The sequence below is a fragment of the Carettochelys insculpta genome, chromosome 3 (genome assembly GCF_033958435.1).
Source record: "Carettochelys insculpta isolate YL-2023 chromosome 3, ASM3395843v1, whole genome shotgun sequence".
In the NCBI taxonomy this organism is placed as follows: domain Eukaryota; kingdom Metazoa; phylum Chordata; order Testudines; family Carettochelyidae; genus Carettochelys; species Carettochelys insculpta.
Genome location: NC_134139.1, coordinates 8,375,412 through 8,403,294, shown reverse-complemented (window position 1 = coordinate 8,403,294; position 27,883 = coordinate 8,375,412). Strand labels below are relative to the sequence as shown.

At 47.8% G+C, this 27,883-nt stretch overlaps 1 protein-coding gene across 1 annotated transcript; it reads left to right on the top strand.

The window, feature by feature from the left end:
• Window positions 1-27,883, top strand: CD93 (CD93 molecule). Its single transcript, XM_074989324.1, has 3 exons — window positions 1-2,160; window positions 21,833-21,924; window positions 26,480-27,883. Exons 1-2 carry the CDS (start codon window positions 287-289, stop codon window positions 21,855-21,857), a joined length of 1,899 nt encoding a protein of 632 aa, XP_074845425.1. The 5' UTR covers window positions 1-286; the 3' UTR covers window positions 21,858-21,924; window positions 26,480-27,883.

The window sequence follows — 27,883 nt, the reverse complement described above, 5'->3', positions numbered from 1 at the left end:
CTCATACAGATGGAGCGACACAATGAGCCAAAATAGAGCAAGCCCTTTATGGCAAAACGTTTTTTTAAACGGAACTTTAACCCATTTTGTTTATAGGAAGTCGAGCTGAATATTCAACAGTGACCAACAAACCAAGAGGATGAAGCCACCGGTAACTAAAGTACAGGAAACTCTAGTCTCCAGTGACAATTAAGTAACGCAACAGCACAGGATGCATGCAGGGCAGCTCCTTCGGCCAAAGGGATCTGAAAGGCAAACAGCTTCTGCTCTTTTGTTCTAACTTCTGATGCGTGTTCCCTGCAGGTCTCATCTGTGCAGCTGGTGCCTGGGACAGTATCGGCGCAGGGCTGGCCACTTTCTGCCGGACCAGACCAAAACAAGCATGGAAACGGCCCTTCTCTTCTTCCTAGGCCAGGCGTTGTTCTGGGGGGTGCCCTCCTGGGCGAGCGAGGAGGCAGAAGTCCTGTGCGCCGGGACCGCCTGCTACACCATCCACTGGGGCAAGCACAATTGGGCAGATGCCCAGGTCAAGTGCCATGACAACGGGGGCAACCTGGTGACCATGAAGAGCCAGGAAGAGGCCTTGCTCATCCAGGATCTGCTGGCCAAGCTGCCCAGGAGGGAGGCCGAGCCGGAAGGACAGGCGAGGTTCTGGATCGGGCTGCACCGGGAGAAGGGCAAGTGCTACCAGCAGCACCAGCTCCTCAGGGGCTTCAGCTGGGCCTCGGGAGGGGAGGGGGGCGACTACTCCGCCTGGCTGCGGGAGCCGCGGGAGACCTGCACGGCCAGGCGCTGCGTGACCCTGCAGTGGAACCTCACCGCGGGCTGGGCCGAAGGGCCCTGCAGCGCCTCGGCCGCCCGGGCACACGGCTACCTCTGCAAGTTCAGCTTCCGGGGCATGTGCCCCCCGCTGGCGCTGGCGGGGCCCGGCCGCCTGACCTACACGGCCCCCTTCGGCGTGAAGAGCGCCTCCCTGGCGGCGGTGCCCTTCGGCTCGGTGGCCGCCGTGCGCTGCGGGCCGCAGGGCGAGGCCGGCGGGCCCTTCCTGGTGTGCAAGGCGCAGGCGGGCGGCGTGTTCGGCTGGAGCAGCCCGGGCCCGCTGTGCGCCTCGGCCAGCCACGGTTGCAACTACAGCAACGGGGGCTGCCAGCACGAGTGCCGGGAGCTGCCGGGCGGCTCGTTCCGCTGCGCCTGCCGCCCGGGCTACCGGCTGGGCGCGGACCTGCTCTCCTGCTCCCCGCTGGACTCCTGCAGCGCCCGGCCGTGCCAGGGCGAGTGCCTGGCGCGCCCGGGGGGCTTCGAATGCCGCTGCCCCCAGGGCTACGCGCTGGCCGGCGACGGGGTGAGCTGCGCCGACGTGGACGAGTGCAGCGGCCCGCGGGCGCCCTGCCAGGGGGGCTGCGTGAACACAGCGGGCGGCTTCGCCTGCACCTGCCCGCCGGGCTACGAGCCCGCGGGGCCCGGCGGCCGCCAGTGCCGGGACGTGGATGAGTGCGCCCGGGGCGCGCCGTGCGCCCAGCTCTGCACCAACACGCCGGGCTCGTTCCTCTGCGCCTGCCGGCCGGGCTACCAGCAGGGCAGCGACGGGGCCTCCTGCCTGGACGTGGACGAGTGCCTGAGGGAGCCCTGCCAGGAGCGCTGTGTCAACCAGCCGGGCAGCTACCAGTGCCTCTGCCGGCAGGGCTGGGTGCTGGCCCCCGACGGCGTCTCCTGCCTCCCGGGCCCCAGCCCCAGCGCCCCGCGGAGCTCCGACAGCGCGGCCCCGTCCCTGCGCCCCCCAGGAGAAGCGGGGGGTGGGCACTCCCCGGGCACCCTTCCTGCTAGCCAGAGCCCAGCGCCGCGCTCTGATCCCACCGTCCGAGCCGAGCTTGGGGGAGCGGAGCTGAGCACCCGCCAGCCAGCTGGCCTCAGCAGCCCTATCGGGGCTGGGGAGCACATGAAACTCGACTGGGACAGTGCCACCGATGGCCCCAGACTGCTCCTCTACTACATCCTGGGCAGCGTGGTGGTCATCCTGCTGCTGATGGCTTTCGCCCTGGGTTTGCTCATCTATAGGAAGAGGAAAGCCAGGAAGGAAAAGAAGAAAGCCAGGAGCGCCACAGACAGCTACAGCTGGGTGCCTGATCAGGCAGGGAACAAAGCAGTGGGCAATGACTACAGGTAAAGGCCGGTGCCCACAGAAAGGGGAGGTGCTTGCAGTGGCTAGTGTAGACTCAGGGATCCCTGGAGAGGGACCCAAACCTAAGGGTATCAAAACAAAAAGCAGTCAAGTAGCACTTTAAAGACTAGCAAAATGGTTTATTAGGTGAGCTTTCGTGGGACAGACCCACTTCCTCAGACCATAGCCAGACCAGAACAGACTCAATATTTAAGGCAGAGAGAACGAAAAACAGTAAGCAAGGAGGACAAATCAGAAAAAGATAATCAAGTGCTTCTTGACTGCTTTTTGTTTTGATAGTGTATAGACTAGCATGGCTTCCTCTCTGTTACTAACCTAAGAGTGATTGTGTGTGCAGCAGAGAACGTTTCCTGTGTTATATAAAATGGTGCTTTCCTTGTGGCCCTTGACTCTTGTTTTCACTTTGAAACCAGGGGGGTTGCTATTGCCTCTGTGTTAGTCAGTCTGACAGTTAGCTCAAAAGTCCCCTTTAAATCACCATCAAAGCACCCACCCCCTGCGATTGTAACAGGTTTAGGCCCAAAGCGATGTGCGGCTTTTGAAAAATAAAAGCTATCACACCAGAGAGCTAATTTGAACTTTATGAAAAAGAAAAAAAAAAAGGTGAAACATCTTTACAATAAGAATAATCACCACTGTGATCTTGCAAACACTTGTGTACAGGAGTAGCTTTATATGGCTAAGCAAGTCTAGAAATCAGTGAAGCTATTCACATGTGCGCGCCCCTGCCCCCTTCATATACGTTTCCAGGGCTAGAGTTTAGCATACTTTGCAAACTTAGTCTAGGATCCCTTAGCGTAGGTAGCAAACTTTCACAACTTAGACAAAAGGTGCTTCTCAAAATATCCGAGGTATAAGACAGGAAGGAAAGAGGAGGAGATAAAAGCCGGGGATGGGAAAAGCATCACACTCCATAGGCTGAAACAAAAAAGCAGTTCCAGTAGCAAAATTTTAAAGACTAACAAAATAATTTATTTGGTGATGACCTTTCGTGGGACAGACCCACTTCTTCAGATCGTAGCCATACCAGAACAGACTCAATATTTAAGGCACAGAGAACCAGAAATAGTAATCAAGGTTGACAAATCAGAAAAATTATTGTCAAGGTGAGCAGAGCAGAGGGGCAGAAGGAGGGGGGAAGTCAAGAATTAGCTAAAGTAAAGTATGTAAAAGAGCCCCTATAATGAGCTCCATAGGTTGGTCGCTCTGGGATCTGATTGAGTCTAGTCCTGTACATAGTTTGAGCCATATAAGATAAGATGCTTCTGGCCTAGCTGAGGAGCGTTGGGCCCATTAGCCCAGATCTGCAAGGGTTTTTCATGCTAACTCCCATTGCAGTTTCAATGAATACCTTTGGCATTCTGGGCCATTGTTGCTAAGAGGAGTGGTCAAGTGACCGCAGAGAGAAAGCATAAGAGGATGCAAGAAGTTAGGAAAAAGTATTTGAGGAGAAGTTGCCTGTCCAGTCTGCAGAAGTGGGTCTTACCCAGGAAAGCTCATTACCTAATAAATAAATATGTTAATCCTTGAGGTGCGACAGGACTGCTTGGTTTTTTGCTTGTCTATTGTCAGGAGAAAACATATTGTCCTTCAAAATACAGAACCCAAACCATGCCTGTTTTATTTAAATATCAAAACAAAAAAGCAGTCAAGTAGCACTTTAAAGACTAACCAATAGTTATTAGGTGAGCTTTTGTGGGACAGACCCACCTCTTCAGACCATAGCCAGACCAGAACAGACTCAATATTTAAGGCATAGAGAACCAAAAAGAGTAATCAAACAGAATGGCCCACTCCATTAAAATGTAGACTAACTGGTTTGTGGATCGGGAATGTTTTGATGTTTGTTTTGTGCCTATTAACTCTTCGTGTGAGTGGGCCATTCTGTTAATGACTTAAGAGTTTGCGTCTTATTGAAGAAGAATTTTCGGTCTACTTTAGAAAGAAGCTGCTGAACTCTCTTTCATATTCAAATTCAGCACATTAAATCGTGGTTTGAACCAGGATGCAAATTTTCTGAGCTCTTTGACAAACTTGGCTTTATCTAATTCTTGTTCCCCCCCCACCCCATCCCTCTGCTCTCTGATTTGCTCACCTTGATAATTTTTTTCTGATTTGTCAACTTTGATTCCTGTTTTTGGTTCTCTATGCCTTAAATATTGAGTCTGTTCTGGTCTGGCTGTGGTCTGAAGAAGTGGGTCTGTCCCACGAAAGCTCACCTAATAAAGTATTTTGTTAGTCTTTAAAGTGCTACTTGACTCTTTTTTGTTTTGATAGTATATAGAATAGCACGGCTCCCTCTCCGCTATTATTTAAATATGCGTGTACTACTGCTTTATAGACGCTGTAAGTTGTCCAGTATATTTGTTTTTCACCATTGATTGGAAAGTGCCCTGGATGTCATATGTTTACTGACTAGAGTTGCCCTATATTCAGGATATAGGAAATTCAGTCATTTTTCCCCAGGTGAAGTCATCCCTGGCCCTGGTATGGGCATGCAGTGCTGGAGTGAAGGTGGGGTTTTGTTAGCCCCTCGCATGCTAGTCACAGTTTCAGTCCCTGGACTCATTGCTCCCACAGGGGCAAGGGGAGAGATGACACCATGCCTCCCACGCCATGCGGCACTAGCTCATTGACTTATTTTCCTTACGTACACGTTGTGGATTTCATTGTGCTTTTCACCATTGCTTCCTTGGGTGGGTATATACAGTGCATGTATGATAAAGCACATTTTTTTTCAGAAGTGATTAATAATTTTAGGTGCTTCCGTTTCCAGGTTTTCCACTTAGAGACCTAACAGGGGCTTGATTTTCAGAGGGCTAGTTGTTCAGTTTGATTGGAAATTGAGTCCTCTCTGAGGTATGTCACACTGGGCACACCCACTCCAGAGATACCCCTCCCACCAGTCACTAGTCACTTTTGAATATCTCAGCTTGGGGTTCAAATCTTACTCTGGATCAACTCAAAACTAGTTTTACCATTGACTTCAATAGACCGGCACCTGGCCTCTACCGATACAAAAGGTGCTAAACAGGAGTACGGATCTGGTTGTAAGGGTGCATATCCCTGGAATTATTCACCACCTTTGCACTCTTGCAGCTCTTGTTATATACTTGAGGCCACATATGACAGAAATGTGAACTTCACACAAAAGAGTTAGCTCTGAGCCTCACCGCTACATCCTGTTCTTTCTAGTGTGTGGAGGAAACCCCTTTCCTGCTGTTTTTCTTCTCCTGTTATCCATTGTACAAATCAAGAAAACAGGAAAGTGTAGCTTTAGCAGCTGTAAATGTTCTGAATAGTTTATATGTGCTTCCATTTATCCAGACAATAGTCAAAAGAAGCAGCGTACTCATCCCTGGATTTTTGGGAGTTGTTGTGACACCAATCTAGACTGGCAGTTAAACGCAGGAGTAGCTTTAAGCACGTTTGTAATTGCCACAATAGGATTAAAATTAAAAGTTAAGCATGTGCGTAAATGCTGGGCTGGGTTAAGGCCCGTATGAACAGGCACACCAACAAACATCACGGCTGTGGGATTATTAGATTTGCTTTGAGGAAGTTTGTGTTCTGTAAAAAATTTTTCTGATCTTCAATTTTTCCCTATTCATTCTAAGGGGGAAGGTATCTAGGTGTTTTCATGTTAATCCTTTTCACCCAAACTGAAGGGGAAACTAGAAAGTATAGGTGTGGAATCAAAATCCATTGTGAAATCTTAAATATTTATTCAGAAAAGTTAATAGTTAACCAGTATCCTGATTTTTGGTACTATATACATTTTGTATATTCTGTGCATAGCACTGAATTCCCAATTAAATATGCTAATTAGCAAAGACCACGAAAACACATTGATTTGCTTTGCATGTGGGTTTAGCTTTAACTTCCCTTCACCTCACCAGATTAACCTATATGACACTTTTAAATTAGGCCTTAACAGAGATCTCAATTATTTTATGCATTACAAGGGCAATTTCCTCACAATCCTACTTAACTTTTCATTTGCTTCTACATCTGCTGATCCTCCTAGTGACAGGTAGCTCCTTTCTCCCCTTCCTTCTTTCTCTCCTCCTCCACCTTCCCCATGCTCTATAAACCTTAGATTCTAATTGTCTTCTCCAACAATCTGTTGACATGGGTCTTACCCACAAAAGCTCGTGACCTAATACATTTGTTAGTCTTTAAGGTTCCACAGGACTGCTTGTTATTTGTGAAGCTACAGATTAACATGGCCTCCCCGCTGAGACTCTTCAAGCCACTTTCATCTCAGTGGAGCTACACCCGCAAAGATTTCAGCCCTCGCTTTCTTTTTGCCATGAAACAATTTTCTTGACTCAGTCTCTCATTTAGGGCTCAATGTGAAGTCAGTGGAAAGACTTCCATTGACCTCACTGGGCACTGGAGCAAGCCCTTAAAGTGAGGAGGAATGGTAAACAAACAGATTAGGACATCTGCATGAAGATTTAGGAGACCCTGGCCGTGTCTACACGAGCCCCAAACTTCGAAATGGCCACGCAAATGGCCATTTCGAAGTTTACTAATGAAGCGCTGAAATGCGTATTCAGCGCTTCATTAGCATGCAGGCGGCCGCAGCACTTCGAAATTGATGCGCCTCCCCGCTGCGTGTCTCATCCCGACGGGGCTCCTTTTCGAAAGGACCCCGCCTACTTCGAAGTCCCCTTATTCCCATCAGCTCATGTGTGCACAGCCCTCCACAGTGCTAATGAGAATTACCAGTGTTTAAAGTGCACTGGGTCAAAACAAGTAGCAGGCCTGGGAAATGAAATTGCTAAGAGTCCAGCCAGCTTGCTGAGCTGCTCAGTTTTTTAGAATCGCCTGAGGAACATCCCTCTGGTTGGCTGCTTTCACTGCTTTCAGTGAAGGGCAGCTAATCTGAGCAGCTAGAGGAAGTGGAGAGTTTTCTCTTCGCAATCCGGTACCAATTTCAGAAGGGGTATGGAAAGGCTCCACCAGCTCAAAGCAGCCCTGATCCTTCCTGCCTTCCCACACTCTCTTGTGAACAAATGGGACAACTCCCCTGCTCCTACCTAACTGAGCAGTACCCGGCCTGGGAAGGAGTACGAGAGGCTCTTGCTACAGCATCCCTCCCCCTTTCCTCCAGAAACTTGGATGAAGAATTCCAGCAGATGCAGGACAAATAGAGGTGAGGCTGGGTGGGCAGAACTAGGGGCAGGCAGATGTGGGGTGATAAGACCCCCAAACGTTTTCATATCCTTTTAATCACTGGTAATTCCATGTGACTGCTCACATGTTTAATATACACCAGAAGTGTTCTGTTCATCGTAGGTAGATTCATCACAGGTGCATCAGTGTTACATTTGTGCATGATGATATTACAGGTGTTTTCAAACAGTGTTTTCCATTTTTAACGTCAAAACTGTAAATAGCATTACCTCTGTGAATATATTGCCCTTCTGAAGGAAGCTTGTACAAATAAAAGCCAAATGAAATGTCTCAGTGATGCTTTCAAGTAAACATGACGTTAATCCTTATTGAGGAAATATGTGATCATTTTATCTGTGCTGTTTCAAATAATTCACTTAAAACCACGCTAAACCAAGGACCTTTTGAGAATAAAACTGACACTTAACTGTTTCTTGGTTTTCCGAATTTTTGGTTTTTAGGAAAGCAGATGTTCTGTGTGAGGAATGTCATTTAGTTAAAAATAGTCATGGAAAGCTGGGTTTTGAGGGGAAAAAATTGACCAACCCAGTGATAAATTATTCTTTTTGGTCAAGATTAAGCAGGGCAGTGCTAGGAAACTATCTTATGTTGCCACTGCTCATCCTGTACCTACTCTGAACAAAAGCAACAAGAAGTCCTGTGGCACCTTGTAGACTAAGGTATTTTGGAGCATAAGCTTTTGTGGGCAAAGACCCGCTTAATCATCTGATGAAGTGGGTCTTTGCCCAGGAAAATTTATGATCTAGAATATCTGTTAGTCTATAAGGTGCCACAGGACTTTTTGTTGGTTTTAAAGACACAGACTAACTCAGCTACCTCTCTGATACAACTCTGAACAGAGGACTTTGGTTTCTGGAGCTGTCACTTGGACGCCCTTCATCTAATAATAATTGAATGTGTTAATTTATGAAGTGCATAGTGGTATCAGGTAGAATCAAGGCCCATTTGTCCTAGGTAGGCTGTGGCCACGCTACAGCCAAATTTTGAAACGTGAACTTTGGAAAGTTACTGTTTGAAAGCTCGCATTTCGAAATAGAGAGGCCACGTGCAGAAAGCGGATCAAGCCGTCGATCTGCTCTTTCGAAGACTCCTCCATCCTTTTGAAAGAGAGCAACTACACCGCCTGGGCTCTCTTTCTCCAGAACGGAGCAGGAAATGGCACGGATGGGGTCACAGGGCTGACAAGCTCTTCCGGGCCCCCTGGCCAGCTGCTCCCTTAAAGGGCCCCTCCTAAACACCCTCCCTGTGCACACGCAGAGAGCTGCCAGGCTGTCTGCAGCACATGCACAGAGCAGAGTGGAGCATAGATCAGCCAATACCCGAATGCCCCCATGGCTCTCCAGCAGCTCCCCATTGGGGAATTGCTCCAGGCTGTGGCCAGCCTGCTGGCTGTTCTCCTCCTGGATGTCCAGCAGCAGCTCCGGATGGCTAGCTGCCTCTCTGCTTTCCTGAGGTGTTTCCCCACGCTGCAAGGTGCGCGCCCTTGGTCCGATGGCACCTGTGGCAGTATCCCATCAGCAGTGAGGGGCGAGACCAGCTCACGCTGGCGGAGTGGGACGATGAACGGTGGCTCCGGAATTTTAGAATGACCAAGGCCATGTTCGTAGAGCTCTACCACTGGTTTGAACCCGCCCCGCAGCACCAGGACTCAAGGATGTGGCCTGCGATTGCCCTCCAGAAGAGGGTGGCCATCCCCCTATGGAAGTTGGCCATCCCCGACAGCAACCACTTGGTTGGGCACCAAGTTGGAGTGAGCAAGGCCACCGACGGGGTCATCCTCCTTGAAGTCAGCCAGCCTGGGTCACACACCCACCGCAGGGAGGAAGCAGGGAGGGGGCCCTGGGAGGTGAAAAGGGGGCGGGCACTGGGAGGGAACAGGGTGTCCCGGAACACCCCATCACATGCTCATGGTCATATTTGCCCTCCAACCTGTGCAGGACGTCCAGGCCATAAACACCATCCTCCTGCGCTGGGTTACCTGTGTCGGGGACCTCAATGCTACCATCATAGGCTTTGCTGACCTGGGATTCCCAGGCTGCTTTGAGGTGCTTGATGGGACGCATATGGCCATCCAGGCCCTGCACACCAGCACTTGAGGATACGTAAACTGTAAGGGTACCACTCTTTGATGCTCCAGGCCCTCATCGACGCCAGTGGGCTATTTATGGACATTTGTGTGGGCTGGTCGGGCAGGGCCCATGATGCCCACATATTCCAGAGCTCCTGGCTCAGTTGCCACATGCAGGAGGGCACCTGTCTGCACCCATGGGAGCTCCCGGTCGGCAACATGACAATACCTCTCTGCCCTGTGGCCGAAGCAGCCTACCCACTGCAGGCCTGGTTTATGCATCCATACACAGGCCACACACACCCCAGCCAGGACCTGTCCAATGCCTGCCTCAACCAGGCCTGCAACATGGTTGAGTGGGTGTTTGGCCACTTGAAGGGGCATTTCAGCTGTCTGTTGATGTGGCTGGAGGTTGGCCTCCCCAGCGTGCCTGTGGTCATGGCGGTCTGCTGTGCTCTCCATACTATTGTGGAGAGCAAGCATGAAGTGTTCACGCAGAGATAGATGGCCAAGGCTGTACCATGCTTCAAGCAGCTGGCTGCCACCCTGTGCCACCAGCAGCACCAGGACGGGGTGCATGTGAGAGACGCCCTCTGCAGGCCTTTACCTGGGGGCCCCATTGACCATCCACCCCCCACCACCATCTCCCCCTCCCATACACCCGCCTCTCACCACTCCCCTGCCACAAATCCAAAGGAACACTGGGGTGCTGGGAAATAAAGACTTCAGTGAACTATTGAAAAAATGTGTGCACACCTGTTTCTTAACCACATACAATGGAGCGTGGGGCTATAGGGTTTGAACTATATCCAATGGGGGGGTAGGGATAGGGTTTGAACTGTACATGGGGGGGCTAGGTATGGGAGGGCCCATCACCCCTCTGACAGGGTGGAGGGGCTGTGACCTAAGGCAACTGTGGGTGCCTCTACTGCCCCAGGTCCCGGGGCCCCCTGCAGGGCTGGGATGGCCATGTGGTGACGGGTTGGGTGAGGACGTCAAGCATCCCTGCAATGTGCTGCCAGGCCGCCTCCTCCGTGGCCATCCACCGCGGCAGGACGCGGCTCTGCTCGTGTCACGCTGCTGCGTGTGCGGCAGGGCCCTCTTCCTCCCAGTGTCAGCGGTGTGCCCCCCTGGTTCGGCCCATGGACCTCAGCACCGGTGCCCTGTCCCCCTCACTGGCTGCTTCGGGGCTCTGGGATATCGATGGGGCTGGCCCAGCCCTGAGACACAGGAGCTGTGGAGACAGAAGGGAACAGAGAGCTGACCCCTGTGACCTGGCAGCACATCTGCACCCTCTGTCTGTCAACCTGGTGGCCCCGGGGTATCTCAGAGGGGTCCCAGCGTGGATTGGGTGAATGCCGGTGATGGTCCACCCCTGTTTTCTCCAAGCCCCTGTGTGGCTGTCCATGGGGGCAGGTGCTGATGGGCATGTGAGCTGCCCTAGGGCTGGGGTATGCAGCTGAGTCTCCTGCGTCTGGCCTAGGGCTGGGGTCTGTGTAGGCGGCCTGCAGCTGAAGCTGAGCTCTCTGCCCAGCCCCCAGGATGTTCTACCTGGGGAGCCCCAGCTGGAGGTTGCCTGGCTCAAGGACCCTGTGACAGGAGGGTGATGACCAATGTGCCATCACTGGAGCCCTCTGCATCACTGTCTTCCTCAGGACTCCATGGAGGTTCCCAGCTCATTGTCCCCTGCAGAGCCTCCTCCATCTCAGCTGTGTCAATGACCTTGCCTGGGGCCACTGGCTCCTTGGACCCCAGGAGCCAGTCCAGTCCAGATCTTCCCACTAGGGGCAGCTTGCAGGCATTGCCCCAACCCACGTACAGCCTCCCACCCCCTGCTACATTTCTTTCACTTTTGAGTGGACTTGGTCCACACTCCAGCAGAGGTGGCCTTGGGCACTCAGGCCTGCTGACCACTGCAACATTCTGCTGCCACCCCAGCCTCTGGGAGCAGGAGCTCACGTGCATGTGGAGATACACATCTCATAGAGTTGCAAGGGGCCTTGGGAGGTCACCAAGTCCAGTCCCCTGCCCTCTTAGCAGGACCAAGCACCATCTCTTTATGTTTTAAATCCTGTTTGCCTCAGATCCCTAAATCACCCCCTCAAGGATTGGGCTCACAACCCTGGGTCTAACAGGCTAGTGCTTAAACCACTGAGCTATCCCTCCCTGTCTGCCTAGAGGGGAAGGAGGTCCCTGAGCTCCAGCCCCATTTTTTTGGCCCCCTGGCTGTCATCCTGGGAGTCCTTGCCTGGTCCGCCATGGGGTCCCTGGTGGGTGCTGGGTTCCTGCCCATATCCCTTTTGGGAACAGTCGGCAGCATCGTGGGGGTGCTGGAGGGCAGGGCTGCAGGCTCGTGTGCCCATGGCTCTCTGTATGCTCTCAGCTTCCTGCACAGGGTTTCTGGGCCTGTGTAGCTTTAAAAGTGGCTGGAGCCAAAGACCGTAGACCCCTGGTGGGGCTGCCTGGAGCGTCTCCACGCTGCAGCAGGCTGGCGCCATAGTGGGCCCACTCTTTCGAAATAGGGGTCCACAGCATGGCTGCACACGTTTTCGTTCTAAATTAACTTTGAAACAGGGCACACTTCCCAACACGGGTGTGGAAGAGCGGTTTCGAGATGTGGGCCGCGTTCCTTCTGTCTGAATTCCAAAACAGTGCTCCTTGTGCGCAGTCGCTCCCAGGTGCACTTCGAAAGAGCCGCACGCTTTGAAATGATCTTCGATGACAGTGCTAGTGTGGCCACAGCCGTAATGCACAAAAATATATGTAAAGTAAGGGTTCCCGCTGCCCGAAGTTAAGGCCAATGGAATGTAGTCAGGCAGACCCATACGGCGTCTTTCTGACTTCAGTGGAGTTTGTGGGAAGGGAGCAGGGCTCTATCTCTGTGCTTCTAACTACAGGCTCAGGTCACAGTTACCACTAAAGTTCTTTAAGATGGGAAGATGCTAATCAGGTAGGGTTAGTCAGATAGATGTGTTCAGCTGAGGAGAGATTCACCTCGGCAAACTTGGAACATAAACACAAAATTCGAACTAGCCCAATGAGCAGACCCCTCTGAAGAGTTTCATTTCTGCTGCCCTTCCATGTCCTTCGGCCAGTCACAAAAGTGTTCGTTCAACCATCTCCGAAAGAAGGATGTTCTGTAAAAGCAGCGGGATACTAGATTAAATGAGTATTTCCAAAACAGGAAAAGATCTTCTGGATTCATTTTGGCTATTACCAGCCATCTACCCAAAGAAGAGATGACTAAGATGAGGTACCGATGTAATGCGCAATTAGTATCTATACAGGGCAGTGAGATAAATAGGTCATGTTTTGCCTTATTTAGATTGGTGATCTGTGAAAGAAAACAGAAATGTGGTTCTACTATAGACACGTGCAATATGGTGGAAGTGAACTGATAATTTTCCATTGCACTCATAACGTGGCCAGAAAAGCCCAGTCTACTACTACTATTACTGTTCGTATTTATTATGGTAGTGCCCTAGGTCCAATTGGGATTGTGCTGGGCAATATACAAACACAGTACGGTAGCACTCTCTGCCCAGAAGAGTTTATAATCTAAACCGGGCAGATAGGGGAAAGAGATGCAAAGTCCTAGTTGATCCACTTTGTCAGTCTACATTCAGTGGAATTTCTCAACCATAGAGCTGGGAGTTGGCTGGAAGGGTCAAGTAGTAGGAGGAGGCCAACCCTTGGTTCTCAGCCAAGAGCCTGATCCAGACTTCCACAGATTACAGTAGCATTTGGGTCAGGTCCACATAAGTTATTTTGGCCTTTACTTGTCACAGGTGCAGGGCATTAAGTAGCAAATGAACTGGCACAGTGTCAGGATCAGCCAGGGTATCACGCTCCTTGGGGACATCTGGCCCTGGGACCAGTGCTGAGATAGAGAATCTCCATTAGGGTAGTTACCGGCCTCTAAAGTTTCTACTAGGATCTGAAGACCCCTCCTTCTTTTGGGGGGGCAGAGGGAGAGAGTATGGAAAAATTTGGAGGAAAGGGCCTCAAATAATATTAAAATGTGATGTAGGATTAACTCCACCCCCATTAACCATGCTCCCTAAAAGAGTCACACACTGAAAAGACAAAAAGCAGTCCAGTAGGCCTTTAAAGACTAAGAAAATAATTTATTAGGTGGTGAGCTTTCGTGGGACAGACCCGCTTCTTCGGACCATAGCCGTACCAGAACAGAGCACCACCTAATAAATTATTTTGTTAATGTTTAAAGTGCTACTAGACTGCTTTTAGTTTTGACAGTATATAGACTAACACGGCCATTTAATATTTAAAATGTTCGCCGAGTTTAACAACTTTAATTGCACGGCTCTCTCTCTTACGCTGAAGAAACAAGTGATATAAAACTGGTGTTTCATTTCCTTTGTAGAAGAGTGACTCACCAGCCCGTATGCCCAGTCATGGCTTGGCATAGCATAGCAGGTTCTCCTCCTATGCCACCCTTGCCAACAACCACAATGACACTGCTGGGGTTGGCCTCTTCTTAATACTTATCTTCCAGCCAACTCACATTCAGTTCCACCCTTTCAGGGGCAATCGAGTCCCACAAACTGTGGTCTAATGGCTACACCAGGTCTGCAGCCCACTTCTGGGCTCAGTGGTCCTTATAGCTCTTATGTCGGGGGACTTTCATAAACTTAGGCCCTCCCTGTACTTTGGGTCCAGTCTACAGACCTTGTAACAAGCAGATAAGGTCTGCACAGCCTCAGCCTCCTTTTCTGCTTGCCTCGACAACTTTTTATCTCAGCCTGTTTCTAGGTGCTGTTCCCCAGTCCCTTTCTGGCTCATGCCTCCACAGGCTCTTTGCCCCTTCCCAGTTCCTCTAGGCATCTTTCCCGCTATTACACAGTGATGCCTCCCAGAGGGTTCCCCCTGAGTAGGTCCAACTCTCTTTGTCCCCAAACCCCCAGCCTTGAGCTGGCTCAGCGGTGTCGCTTATCAAAACTTGTCAAAAGAGTTTATTTCACTCTGGTGCCTGCAAAGCCATCACTAGGCCATGAGGGAGTTCCCTAAGGTGGCACCTGCCTACATGCTAAGTATTTTAGTAACATGGAGTAGAATGGCAGTCTGAGAAACAAAAGAGGCTTCACACGGTCCTGAAATGTGGGATGGGGATATCCTCATTGGTACAGCATCTTGAGAAGATGAGAGATGTGTTAACTTACATGGCCTTTTCCACTGGGGATGGTTTTCCTCCTGCTGGTATTTTTCTCTTCTTTTGCTGTCTCTCTTGTTTATCCTCTCATGCTATGGCACCGGCGACTCGTGTTTATAGTTGTATATGGTCACCAATTTCAGATAATTAACTCCAGTGCAAAGCATCTAACGATCCCTGCTGGGAGGCACACAAGTGCACTGGGGGTTCAAAAGTTACTTCTCTAAAACCTGGTCCGCTGAAGTCAAGTGGAGCTGGCTGGTTTTGGTTTGAGCACCTGATGAGCTATATAGTTGGTCTTTTCCCCACAAAAACAAAGGAAATGCCAGAGCTGCTTGCTAGCTGAGCAAGATGTGAGCCTTCATTTTGCTGGACAGCTCTGTATGTGTTCAAAAACATCTCATCAGCTGATCCATCTACTGTATATTAATTCTTCTGTTCCACAGGGTTACAATATATAATAAGTATAACTAAAAGTACAAAATCTGCTTGGGGAGGTATGAGTCAGAGCTTCTCTCATCCTGGTCAGGGATCCACCCCCGCTCACAAACATCTGCTTTCATATCAAGAGGATTAAAAATGTTTTCATTTGCTGTTGCCACCCAGTCCTTCTGAATTTAACCTTTGCTTCTAGCCAAGACAGCTAAGTGCCTTGTCATAGGCCTCTTGCTCAGGTCCACAGCTCTTATTTGATGCTAAACCTCATGTGTGACATATGAGAGCTCTGGAGTGAATACAGCGGGAGGAAACTGAGTGACACTAAAAATTTACCCGTGACAGTGTTTTTCACTTCAAGAATTAATTACAGCGTAGATTACTGGAGCTATTTCTTTCGTGCTAGCTCAAGGGAGAGCAGCTTCACTGCAAAAGGATGCTCAAGTTGCTCGTCCTCCATGAGGCTGTACCCTCTAGCGTATAGCGCTAGGTGAAATTTTTTGACTTGAAACTGTTTTTGGCAAAAAATACAGATGTAGCCACATGGACAGACTTCCTAATACATGCAGATTTTGTTGTTTCAGTCACAAAATCTAAAACAAAATTCAAGGCAACCTAAAAGTCTTGTTCTACCATTTTCCAAATGAAATATTTTGATTTTTCAATTTGAAATGACTCTGTCATGAAATTTACATTTAATTTTATTTTTAAAGGCTTAAAATTTTAAAAAAATCCTGTGAAATCAAAATACTTTGTTTGATGCCAGAATGATTTTTTTTTTTATTCACCAAAAATTTCAGGAAAAACTCCTTTCAGGTCAAACCAAGAACTTTTCTGAAACAGCCAGAGTTGTATGCCCGGCTCCCATGTAATTGAGAATCAGACCTGTAGCAAGTGAATCACACAGAGGTATTGCCGTTTTAGTCTGTAGCTTGCGCCTGCCCCCCCGCCAAAAAAAAAAAAAAAAGATACAGACTCCTTTGTAGCAATGGGCTAGACAGTCTGGGCACTTTGAGGGACTCTTGTGGATCGAGTCTGATCCTCCAAGGTGTTGAGCTCCTCCTGGGAGCAGAGATGGGTAGCTGCGTGTGCTGCGTCAGGTGGAGTTTTCAAAAAAGTCTAAGCAATTTAGGAGCTCACATCCTTAAGGACTAACATCTTATGGGCTAACAATTGTATTAATTAGGTAATCAGCTGTCGTGGGTAAGACTACAGGACTGCTTGTTCTCTTTTTGTGAAATTAAAATTGTAGTCAGCCAATTGGACTCTGACTTCAGAGACTAGTTCAAAGAGGTCTAGTGTGTTTTAATTTCCAAAACAGGCTGAGAATCCAAGTTTCATTTCCCAACAGGAAAATCATGGAATGAGGCAGCTTTATTGTTAACAGCACATGGGTTATAGAACTTTAGCAGCTGGACTTACTGCAGTAAGGGTGACCACTTGTGATAGAATACCCACAAAAGGCCTGAAGGGGGTAAGTTAGGCCAATCAACCTATAGGCCAGGATTTCTTAACCTCTTCCTTCTAGCACCCCTCCCCCTCAACATGTTTTAAAACTTCACCACCCACCAGAGCCACAACAGCCGTTTTTTTGTGTATCCAGCAGAGTAAAAGCTGTATTCACCTCAGAGTTATACAGTTAAGCACCAACACACACAGCGGTCATATAAAAAGGGACAAAGATAATGTAGGCGCAAAAATAAATGGAATAATTATTTTTTGTTTTACTTACTCAGCGTGGAACTTCTTGCTGGTGCTGACCCAGAGCTGGTGGCCCGCTGAGGTGACCTGGGGTGGAGGTGGTGCTCCCTCAGCCACGCCGCCTGGGGCAGAAGCCAGGTATATTTTAGCAGATGCCGTGAAACATGCTTGTGGCCCGCTCAGGGGCTGCAGACGCCAGCTGAGAACCATTACTATCAGCATTAGAGCAGTAGTCGAGTTAGTCTGTATCTTCAAAAACAACAAGAAGTCCTGCGGCACCTTGTAGATTAACAGATATTTTGGAGCATAAGCTTTCGTGGGAGAAGAACCGCTTCATCATCTGAAGAAGCGGGTCTTTGGCCACGAAAGCTTATGCTCCAAAATATCTGTTAGTCTATAAGGTGCCACAGGACTTCTTATTACTATCAGCGACATCTGGAGGAAAGCCAAGGAGGCATCAAGGCCTAACTGGCTCAGGGGCCCCGGCTGTGGGAGGGGCTGGGCTGCGTTTATAAAGCCAGGAAGCTGGCAACAATAGTCCCTCCTTGGGAAAAGGGAGATGGAGTGGTGCTACAGAGACAGGCAGCCTAATCAGGTAGAGGTATGGCGGCTAATCCCTGGGAGGATGGAGTTTGGGCTGGTCAACCCAGAGGAGCGGAGCAAGCCTGAAGGTACAGGTGAGGCTTAGAGAAAGGCCATAAAGTTCAGGAGACAATACATCTTGGCTGCTGAGTAGAGGGCCCTGAACTGGAACCTAACATACAAGAAGGTCCTAGGTTCCCTTAGCAGCCACGCGGGAAGCAACACTATGAGAACAGTGCTGGAGTAGAGTGTTTGAGACCATTCATACTGAAGGACTTTGGGACTCCTGTTACCTGCACAAATTTCTCATCCTTCCCACACTCAGGGACATAAACACCTTTACCCAACCCTTAGGGCTCAAGGCGTGATCCTGTTAATTTAAACTCCCAGGCTTACCCAATTCCTAGGGTTTAGGGCGTAATTCCCTACAGGTATGCAGGATCTGTGCCACTGAAAAAGCCTTACACAGTAATATTCTTACTCTCTATTTATTTACAATTACCAAGAAAGCAGAACACATGCTAAGCAGGTCATCAAGTCCAGTCACCAATCCTGATAAGGTAGGCAGGCAGACTTCCCCTGTTGGGACAGACAAAGTAACTTTCTCGATACTGTATCAGAGAGGTAGCCATGTTAGTCTGTATCTTCGAGAACAACAAGAAGTCCTGTGGCACTTTATAGACTAACATATTTTGGAGCATAAGCTTTGGTGGGCAAAGACCCGTTTCATCAGATGCATGAGTCATGACTCTCATGCATCTGATGAAGCAGGTCTTTGCCCACGAAAGCTTATGCTCCAAAATATCTGTTAGTCTATAAGGTGCCACAAGACTTCTTGTTTTTCTCTCTGGATACTGGTTGCTGCACCTCAGGGTCTGGGGGCAGGGGTTAGTCCTCCTTAAGGTGTTCCTTCTTTCATCTTCTTCTGCGTGTTGTTCTGTTCTTCCCTCCTGCTTGATGTTCTGTTCCTTCTTTCCCTTCTTGGACCCCAGTTTAAGAAGTGAAACTTCAGTCCTGCTTAGCTATACCTTGACCAATTATTTTAGTACAATTCTACTAACCAATCATAACCTACGGTAACAGAATCACCTAACCAATCATAGCCCACCACCTTAACTGATTTACACTTTACAAAATTAATAATATAGGAGCAATTACAAACCAGACAGAGATTATACAGAAAACAGTAGAAAAGTGAAGACAATCATCAGAGAATGGTGGGTCCACAACCTCAGCTATTGGTAAGTTGTTGCCTGCCAGACGAAATGCTGTTAACTAAGTTTTCTTTACTCATCTTGAGATCTGTTTAACAGAGGGTGGCATTAGGATGTGGTCTTCTTCTCACCAGCCTGATGTGACACTCCTGTGCTGGGATGTAGCTGGAATGTGAGTATGTGACTTGTAGCTTCACAGTTAAGGGCTGCTGCTCTTTAGTCTGGCTGCAGACAAGCTATAGGCCTCTCAATATGGCTAGAGAAACCATATTGGTTATACTGTTACACTCCCCCCACCAAATGGAAATCACACAGTGACCTGGCCAGAGGGCTGAGACACAATGGGGAGGCTGAGAGAGGAGCTGCAGAGAGTGGAAAAGACCAAGTGATGGAGTGTGGCTGCTGGAAGGGGCATTGGCCTGGTGGAGCTAATGCCCAGAACTGCCAGGAGGTGGCGCTATCCAGCAGTACGCACCACTGTTTATGTGGTAGGGCACCCGCCATAGCGTGGCACATGGAATCCTTACAAGACACGCTGGGCCTAATTGCCAGTTGTACTAAGTCCAATTTACGCTGCTCTGCCAACATAAAGGGGCTACAGAATGGGTATAAATCACACTGGTCTCTATGCAAATGAGACCCTCCCTCTGTTTTTGCCCCATTGGACATATATTTCCTCAGTTATCTGATATCTTGTCCTGACCCAGTGCTTCTTCCTCTGTCTTGCAAAACAAAGTCAGGAGACATCCGAGTTCAGGGAAGGGTGTCATTCTTCATCCTGCCTAGCTTGGCTTTTAATAACTTCTTTTTCTTGTAACTGCGGATGTATTTAAATTGCAGATATTCCCAACAGGTATCCTGGAAGCCCTTGACTCCCATATGGCAAAGGAACTGTGAGGAAACTGAAGATAGATTCCTTTGTAGCAATGGGCCAGACAGTCTTGACACTTTGAGGGCCTCTTGTGGATTGAGCCTTATCCTCCGGGATGCTGAGCTCCTCCTCGAGCAGAGAGGGGTAGCTGCGTGCGCTGCGTAAGGTGGAGTTTTCAAAAAAGTCTAACCAGCGCAGGAGCTCACATCCTTCTGGTTTTCAATGGTACTTGTACTCCTAAGTCACTTGGGCTCATTTGATAGTCTTGCCCTAAGTCTACGAGTTTAAAATAATTCCCATAATACTTTTATTTTAAATCAAGTCACTCTGGATATCCAGCTGCTGCTTTTCTAATCAAAATAAATAAATGTGCTGTTTGAAATATTTTCCCCAAACCCCAGAGTCCCCTTATCCACACAACAGGTCTGGATTTTCCCACTAGAGCAGGACTTCTCCTATTTCTTGCCTCCAGTGTGCCCATTTGAGATTTACCCTTTCCTCTAATTTTGCAGAATGGTAGCAGAATGGGCAGGGGTAGCTCAGTGGTTTGAGCATTGGCCTGCTAAACCTACAGTTGTGAGTTTGGTCCTTGACTGGACTTGATGACCTGCTGAGGTCCCTTCCAGCTCTATGAGGTGTGTGTGTGTATCTCCATAATGTGATCTCTCACACACACTGAGAGGATAAAAATGGTAGCCTGCAGGTGCAGTACTTGGGTGAAAGTCAGGAGCATCATCTTGTGGGCTGAACCTGGTCCTTTGGCCACCTGATCCATCTGGTGATAGTTCTGTGGAAGTAACTTTGTGCCAATTTGCATAATCCAGCTGGAATGTTTGGATGGAGAAAATCCGTAGCTGTAGGAATGGTCTTATCAGTAGACCATCCTCTCTGAGCTGACAGGAGCCTGTGCTACCTTCTCTGATATAGGAATCTGCTGTGGCTAGTAAGCTCCTTAAGCAAAGGCCAATGTTTTCTTCTATGCCACCCTGAGCATGCTGTGATACCCTCGTATTACCACACAGGGCCTTCCTAAAATCTGGCTTCATTTGCATCATTCTGAATTCTTCTTTCTGATTTGTGAAGACAGGCACAATAGGCTCACGTCTTTGCTTCAGCCAGTGAATCTGGTGATCGAGCTGCTGGTTTGCAAAAGCTGGGGTTAACCCATGGGGTGTTATTTGGAACTTTAGGGCTGTGGAAAAGGTTTTCTTTGTAAACCTATTGTAGTCAAATAAAGTAAAACAAAACAAAAATGTAGGTAGAGAAGGCAATCTGATCCTTTGTGAGCAACACATTCCTCCTTCCCCAAAACATCATCCCTGAAATATTTGCAAAAATTACAGATGCATGACCGGTCAGAAAACCTCAGAGGCATACAAATGCTGATCACTGGGAATAGTGCTGTTTCTGGTACTTAGTAGTATAACATTATTTAGCTGCATGAATATGTGTGTGTATTTTTACCAACCTTAAGCATTCAAAAGTCATGACAGGTTTAATAATAATGAGATTTTTAAAACAAACTAACTGTAGGTCCTTATTGTTTGTCTCCTGGCTTTTGAGCCTGTGGGGTTCATATTTTTTGCTTTTCTGTCCAATCACAAACTCCAGAAAGATTTGGAGAAATTGGAAAGGGTCCAGAAAAGAGCAACAAGAATGATCAAAGGTCTAGAGAACATGACCTATGAAGAAAGGCTGAAAGAACTGGGCTTATTTAGTTTGGAAAAAAGGAGATTGAGGGGGGACACGATAGCAGTTTTCAGGTATCTAAAAGGGTGTCATAAGGAGGAGGGAGAAAACTTGTTCTTCTTGGCCTCTGAGGATAGAACAAGAAGCAATGGGCTTAAACTGCAGCAAGAGAGGTTTAGATAGGACATTAGGAAAAAGTTCCTAACTGTCAGGGTGATCAAACACTGGAATAAATTGCCTAGGGAGGTTGTGGAATCTCCATCTCTGGAGATATTTAAGAACAGGTTAGATAAATGTCTATCAGGGATGGTCTAAAAAATACTTGGTCCTGCCATGGGGCTGGACTTGATGACCTCTCAAAGTCCCCTCCAGTCCTAGTATTCTATGATTCTATTATTATTATTATTATGATTATTATTGTTATTCAGTTGAGTTTTTCAGGTAATACTGCAGTTCCAGGAGCTGTGTCTTAAAAAAAAAACAACCAAACTAGAAATGTCACAAGATTCATGATACAATTCCAAAAATGGGCAACAGTTATGCAAGTCTGTGCTCATATTTAGGGGACAGATTCCAGCTGGTATAAATTGGGAAAGCTCCACTCAAGCCAAAGGAGACACTCTGATTTACACCAGCTGTGGATCTGGCCATAAGGACTGAATCAAGAAACCACCATGTATTCTTGTGCTGTTTCTGTCTTGTGACTTATTTCTTATTGTAGTTCTAAAACGTTGCAAGAAAGGTGAAATTTTGACGTGGATGGGCTTCCTGAGTGTTCCTAAGCTGGCCCACATAGCACTTGTTTGAAAAAAGGTAGGATTTTTTAATAGCTTTGTGGGTACGTCGCAGTAAGTGGGGATTTCTGCGGCTTTAAAAAAAAAATCCGTCATACTTGTCTTTGCATTCTAAAGTTAAGAACCTTATTGTAAAATCAAATATACATAACCCCGGAGGCCCTGAGCTCACTGACAAGGGAGAGTGAAGTCTCTGCACTACAGCCTTGGCTCAGGGCCAGCTGGCTTTTAACTCATGTGGGAGAGCACATGGCTTTAGCCCATCAAGTCGCAGGTTCGTTCCCTCCAGCTGATAACCCATGCCCCACCGGCCTTACACATAAAAACCTTGACATAGTCTCATCAAGCAGCCAGAAGGTCAGGGAGAACTTTGAAATATTCCTTATCTGCTGTCCTGTGGTATAAAAATAACAGTGACCTCCGAGATGACTCATGAAAAATGCTAAGGCATCTGTTTTGCTATCAGAGTGGCCACCAGGCAGTGACTTGCCATAACTTTGTAAACTTCACAGCAGTATGACTGAGAGACTTGCTTTTAATCAACTCTGGCAAAGGGAAAATAAGTACGTCCGGAGGAAATGTTTCTGTGCACGTCAGAGTTGAAGGCCAAAAGAGTCATGTAGTCTGACCTCCTTTGTATCACCAGCCTCCAATACCACCCTGCACTAAATCCCACCACTGAAATTAGGCCAAGTATTACACCCAGGCCTGCCGACAGGAGTGGGGAGCACTAGGTTCCAGGGTCTGACATTTCAAAGTGGTCCAGAGCTCCAGCCCCTGCCACCAAAGTAACAGCAGTGGTGGCTGGAGTTTCAGGCCTCTCTGAAATGCTGTGGAGCGCTGGGCCACTGCTCTGTTCATGGCTCCGAGGCAGCGGGGGGGTGGGGCTGCCTGCCCTTGGTCCCGCCTCTTATGTTCTTAGCCCCGCCCCTTATGCTCTTGGCCTCACCCCTCTGGAGGTGGGGAGCCAATTCCCCCTCCCAACTTGCCTCTGCACCCATGGCAGCTGTCTGCACAGCTGATTGCATCCCACAAGAGACTAAACTGTAGTATCACAGGCAAAGAATAGGAAGGACTGAAGCACATTGGTGGCAGAAGATCTGCAATGACAGGGACATCATAAAGGGAGAAACACCCAGATAATCATGGTATATCACTTGCACCTCCGTGTGGCAGAAGACAACCCCCCAGAACAGACTGTGAAATCCTCATGACCACAGCCAGTGATGGTTTGAATTAGTGGTAGCTGGAGATCATCAGAACAAAAAAACTACTATTAAAGGGAAGGCCAGCTCCCACAGAAACTTTCTGGTACTGTGCTGCTTTTCAGCTGAGGAGCAAAGAATAGGAATAGAATCTCGTGCTTTATTTGAGCTGGCTGGAAAATGACATCATTTTCCCTGGACATTTTTGAAATGATTCTCATAATTTTAGGCTTAAAAATTGAACATTTAACTGAAAATAGTTTTCTCAAAATTAAGTTTTTTTAATTTTTTAGTTTTTATCATCCTTGTTTTCTCTGCCCCCTCCAGATTTGGCCTTGAAAATGCGGAGGGAAAAATACAGAGACGAGGTTAAAAAAAAATACAGAAAAATGAGAACCTAGAATGAAAAAAAAGTTTGTTTAACCAATACGTTTTTTTGTTTGGAAATAAGGCACTTTGGTGGAGGGAAAGGTGACCTAAAAATGTTGACCTCTTCTATTTTATATCCACATTATGCCCGTGTTGCTGAAAAATATTCAGGTACAACAGTAGTGCAAATGATTTTGCATCCTTTCCTGTGGTGCCAAATGCTGATGGCATTTATCTCCCAATAAGGCATTTTTTTAATGTGGGCATCTTTTAAGCACATTATGGGAATGTTCCCTTTAAAAGCAAACATGTGTGAGCTGGAAAGATGACAAAGATTATGGGTAAACTGTGCCCCTTTGGAGTGAATTATTATTAGAGTTGGGGGTGGAGCAAAAAAAGTCAGTGTCCCAAAGTATTGGGAATTGGAGTCAAATTCAGTGAATAGTTTTGGTGGAAAGAAAGGGACATTTTTAAACTGCCAGACCCATTTCAAAATCATATTTTTTCAACTTTTTGGTTTTAAATACAATTAGTTGTGAGGGTTAGCTCTGTTTGTAAGTGGTGGACCCCCACACTCAAAGGCAACCTCCTCCCAAGAAATCTTCATCTTAGATCCAAAAACTGATTGAAACCGGAACTACAAGAAATCTTGTGGCACCTTATAGACTAACAGATATTTTGGAGCATAAGCTTTCGTGGGCAAAGACCCGCTTCATCAGATGCATCTGATGAAGCGGGTCTTTGCCCACGAAAGCTTATGCTCCAAAATATCTGTTAGTCTATAAAGGTGCCACAAGACTTCTTGTTGTTCTCGAAGCCACAGACAAACACGGCTCCCTCTCTGATACTTGAAACCAGAACTAAAGCTTGAATTTCTTTCATTTCTTTTTGTGTTGCGTTTTTGGTCCAGCATTAATTTTTATTTTTGTTTTGGTGACCCCCTTCTCCAAAATCAGTACAGGTTGGACCTCCCTGGTCTGGTGCCCTTGGAACAAGAATGGTTCCAAACAGGGGAATTTGCTGGACCTGCTGTTGGTCCCTCAACACTTCTGGTCAGGTGGCCACCTCCCACTGGCTCCTGCTGGGCTTCTTCGGCTCTGGCTCCCAGCCCTGCTGCTGCCGCAGCGGTCACTGTTCCCAGCCCTCCCATTGGCTGCCACGGTGACCCTGGCTCTCACCTCCCAACCCTCCTGCTGCTGAACCGCTGCTCCCAACTATCCAGCCACTTTTGGGCCCTGCTCTGGCTGCCAGGCTCTTTGGTCCAGCAACATCCATGGTCCAATGTTTCCTGACCACAGAGTACTGGATTGCAGAAGTACAACCTGTACCTGTTTGAAACTATCCAAAATTTCTGGGAGGACTTTTTTGGTTGAGCAAAAAAATCCATTCTTCACTCAGCTCTAATAATAAGAAGGAAGTGTTGGACAGCTGTTTTGTAATTCTTTTTTTTCCTCCACTAACATCATTTACTCCCACACAAAGTGAATCTAAAGTGTGGCAAATTTGTACATCCACTTTGCATATATGTAAATGGATGCATAAAGTCCAAGGCAATGGCGAATCATGCCTCACAGGATTTGTATACATTAAGAAAAAAAGGTCACGATTAAGTTTGTTTAACTAACTGAGACCTACCCTACAGCTTTTCCCCTAGTATAAAACTTGACCCATTCAACTGGGGCAAGGGGACTGAACCTACATCTACCCTGAGGTCAAAGTCCTTGTTATGAGGGATTTACAGAGCTAGCCCAAACCTAGTTTCAACCTCTTTCCTAATCCAACAAGAAGTCCCGTGGCACCTTATAGACTAAGAGATATTTTGGAGCATAAGCTTTTGTGGGCAAAGACGCACTTCATCACAGCATCTGATGAAGCGGGTCTTTGCCCATGAAGCTTGTGTTCCAAAATATCTCTGAGTCTACAAGGTGCCAAAGGACTTCTTGTTTTTGAAGACACAGATCAACGCGGCTCCCTCTCTGATACTTTTCCTAATCCAGGCAAACCCATGGTGTTAAAAAAAAATTGTGCAAGCATTTCTCATGTGTGCCTTAGGACTGGAATTTTCAAAAGTGCCCAAGAAACTAAAGTACCTGAATCCCATTGCAATTCCCTACCAGAGCTGCATTATTTCTCCTGCAGGAAAAAATTAGATGACAATGGGCTGAAATGAAAAAACTGAAAACCAAAGCTTCTCACTTTTTGTCTGAATTCTTGATTTGTTTTTTCAGTCAAAAACAAAGTTTTCGAGGACAGCATTTGTTTCCAAATGAAAATTACCTTGCCAGAGGAAAAGTTTCACTAGAAACTTTTTGACCAGCCCTAGTCAATCTGTTACTGGTCACCACCCCACCTACGCTGCAGTAGAACCCAACAGAGAGGGCCAATGGATTCTAACAGTCACTGGGAAATACTGGGAGGAAAATGTTCTTTCCTTGTTCTCTCAGGGAATCAACATACACCCTGAAGCATGAGGCTCAGCACAGTGTCATTTTTGGTGAATTGACAACTTTGCAAAGATGTGGCCCTTCCAGGTGTGCCCTAGGTAGCTGGTGAAATCACTGGTTTATTTTATAGGTCTGTGTTGCACACTTACCTGCACATTCATATTATTGAGAGAACTTCATGGATCTGCTTTTCTACTGCGTTGGTCTGGTTGTGTGACAGTAAGGAGCAGGAGTGGTCAAACAGGGGCTCTTTCCCAGTGACAGCTCACAGAGCTACCCTCTCCCCCATAGCTTGTTATTCTCTACCAAATTGTCTGGGGGAGTTCGGGGCTTCTACTCTGCAGCAAGGTGGAGGGGTCAGGGGCTTCTGCCCAGCAGGGAAGGGGCTCCTGGGATTTCACCAGAAGCACTTACCAGGGCTCGAGACTTCATTGGGAATGGGACTGAGCCCTGAGCCCTGTTTGGCCATCCCTGTTATAGTGACACTGCAATGAGTGGGGTTCACCCAGCATCCTAATGAGCGGTGAATTTTTCTCCCTGTTTCATCACTGTCAAGTCAACTGAACTGCAGCTCCAGGAACGAATGAGACACTGGCCAATGCATCACATCCCTGAGCCACAAAAGCAACAGTGTCATGAGTCTTCCTTCACTGGCTGCTGCTGCTGCTGTGGAAATGCTGGGAGATGAAGATTGTCCTCATTTTTTGCCCCATGGCATCAGAGATATGATAGGTCAACAGACCTCAGGAGGGTGACTCATTGGACTGATGTGGCCCTTGTCTCCTTCAGGAAGACCTTGGGCAGGGGAGGGTGAGGGAAAGGCCAGGGAGGTACCTTCTGTGAAACAGGAAACGGAGATTATATTTGGCAGCTCTAATTACTGCTCGGTTCTATATTAAAAGGCAACCTTGGATTACAAGTTGCAAAGCAAAAGCAACAATGCACTCTAAGGCCCCAGGGAGACACGGGGCAATAAGTGATGGAATCTGAGGTTCTGGTCCAGCAAAGCATTTAATTGCGGGCATAACTTGGAAGACGTGAATAGTTTCACTGCTTGATCCATGTGCATGCTTCAATTTTACTTAAGTGCTTTTCTGGATTGCAGTCTGAGTTGTCTCATTTCCTAGAGTGAGAGGCTGCCAAGGATGCGCTACTGCTTCTGCAAGGTCGTTTCATTTTTTTAGAAGAAAATTGGAACATCTGTCTCTTACCAGATCTCATGTAGGGCTCCAAACCTGTAGGTTATTCTACCTGCAGCTCTGAGTGGGAGAGGGAGAGATGATTTTTATCTCTGCTGTGGCTTTGCAGTTTGCACTGCTGACCTGCAGCTCTTCTGGAGTAAGATGACCTAGTCTTTGAATAAGCTGACGTGTAAGGAGCAAGAAGCTAGAGCCTTCCTGAACCCAGAAAGCCAGGCGTACCTTGATGGATCTGGCCCTATTTGTATGTAACTGCCTCAGGTTATTGCAGGAGTCACCAGGTGGCGCTGCTCCCCATAACCTTGCAAAAAACTCTTCTGAGAGTGTGAGCAGTATTCAGTCTTTGAAGAAATGCTTTATTGTTGTTAGTGATATAGTTACCGCCATGCAAATCCGCGGATATCCACTTTACATCCATGGGTATCCACATCCAGATGTGCAGATGTTGCTTTGTCGGTGTGGATGTCTGCATCTGAGAATGTGACTAGCCACAGATCATTTTTGCATATGCGGATACAAATTTTGCAGCCAGGCAAGGCTCCAGTTGTGCTGGATTTTCTTTTGGAGAAGCTGCAGCAAATGAGAATTTTTTTCTTTGCCTTAATCTCAGTGGATTTAATTTTGGGGGTGGAATGGCTTCCTGGGAACCAGGTGGTGGTGTTCAGGCAGGAATTGTTCAAAAAGAGGATTGCCTGGATGCTGTTTGTGACTGCTGCATGCAAGGACCGGAGTGTGTCATGTAAATAAACAAGATACCCTAC

Excerpts from the sequence above, each read along its gene's own strand:
- CD93 (XM_074989324.1), top strand. The coding sequence starts at position 287 with ATGCGTGTTCCCTGCAGGTCTCATCTGTGCAGCTGGTGCCTGGGACAG. Across the intron at positions 2,161-21,832 it reads GCAGTGGGCAATGACTACAG|TTCTAAAACGTTGCAAGAAA; the intron begins GTAAAGGCCGGT and ends TTCTTATTGTAG.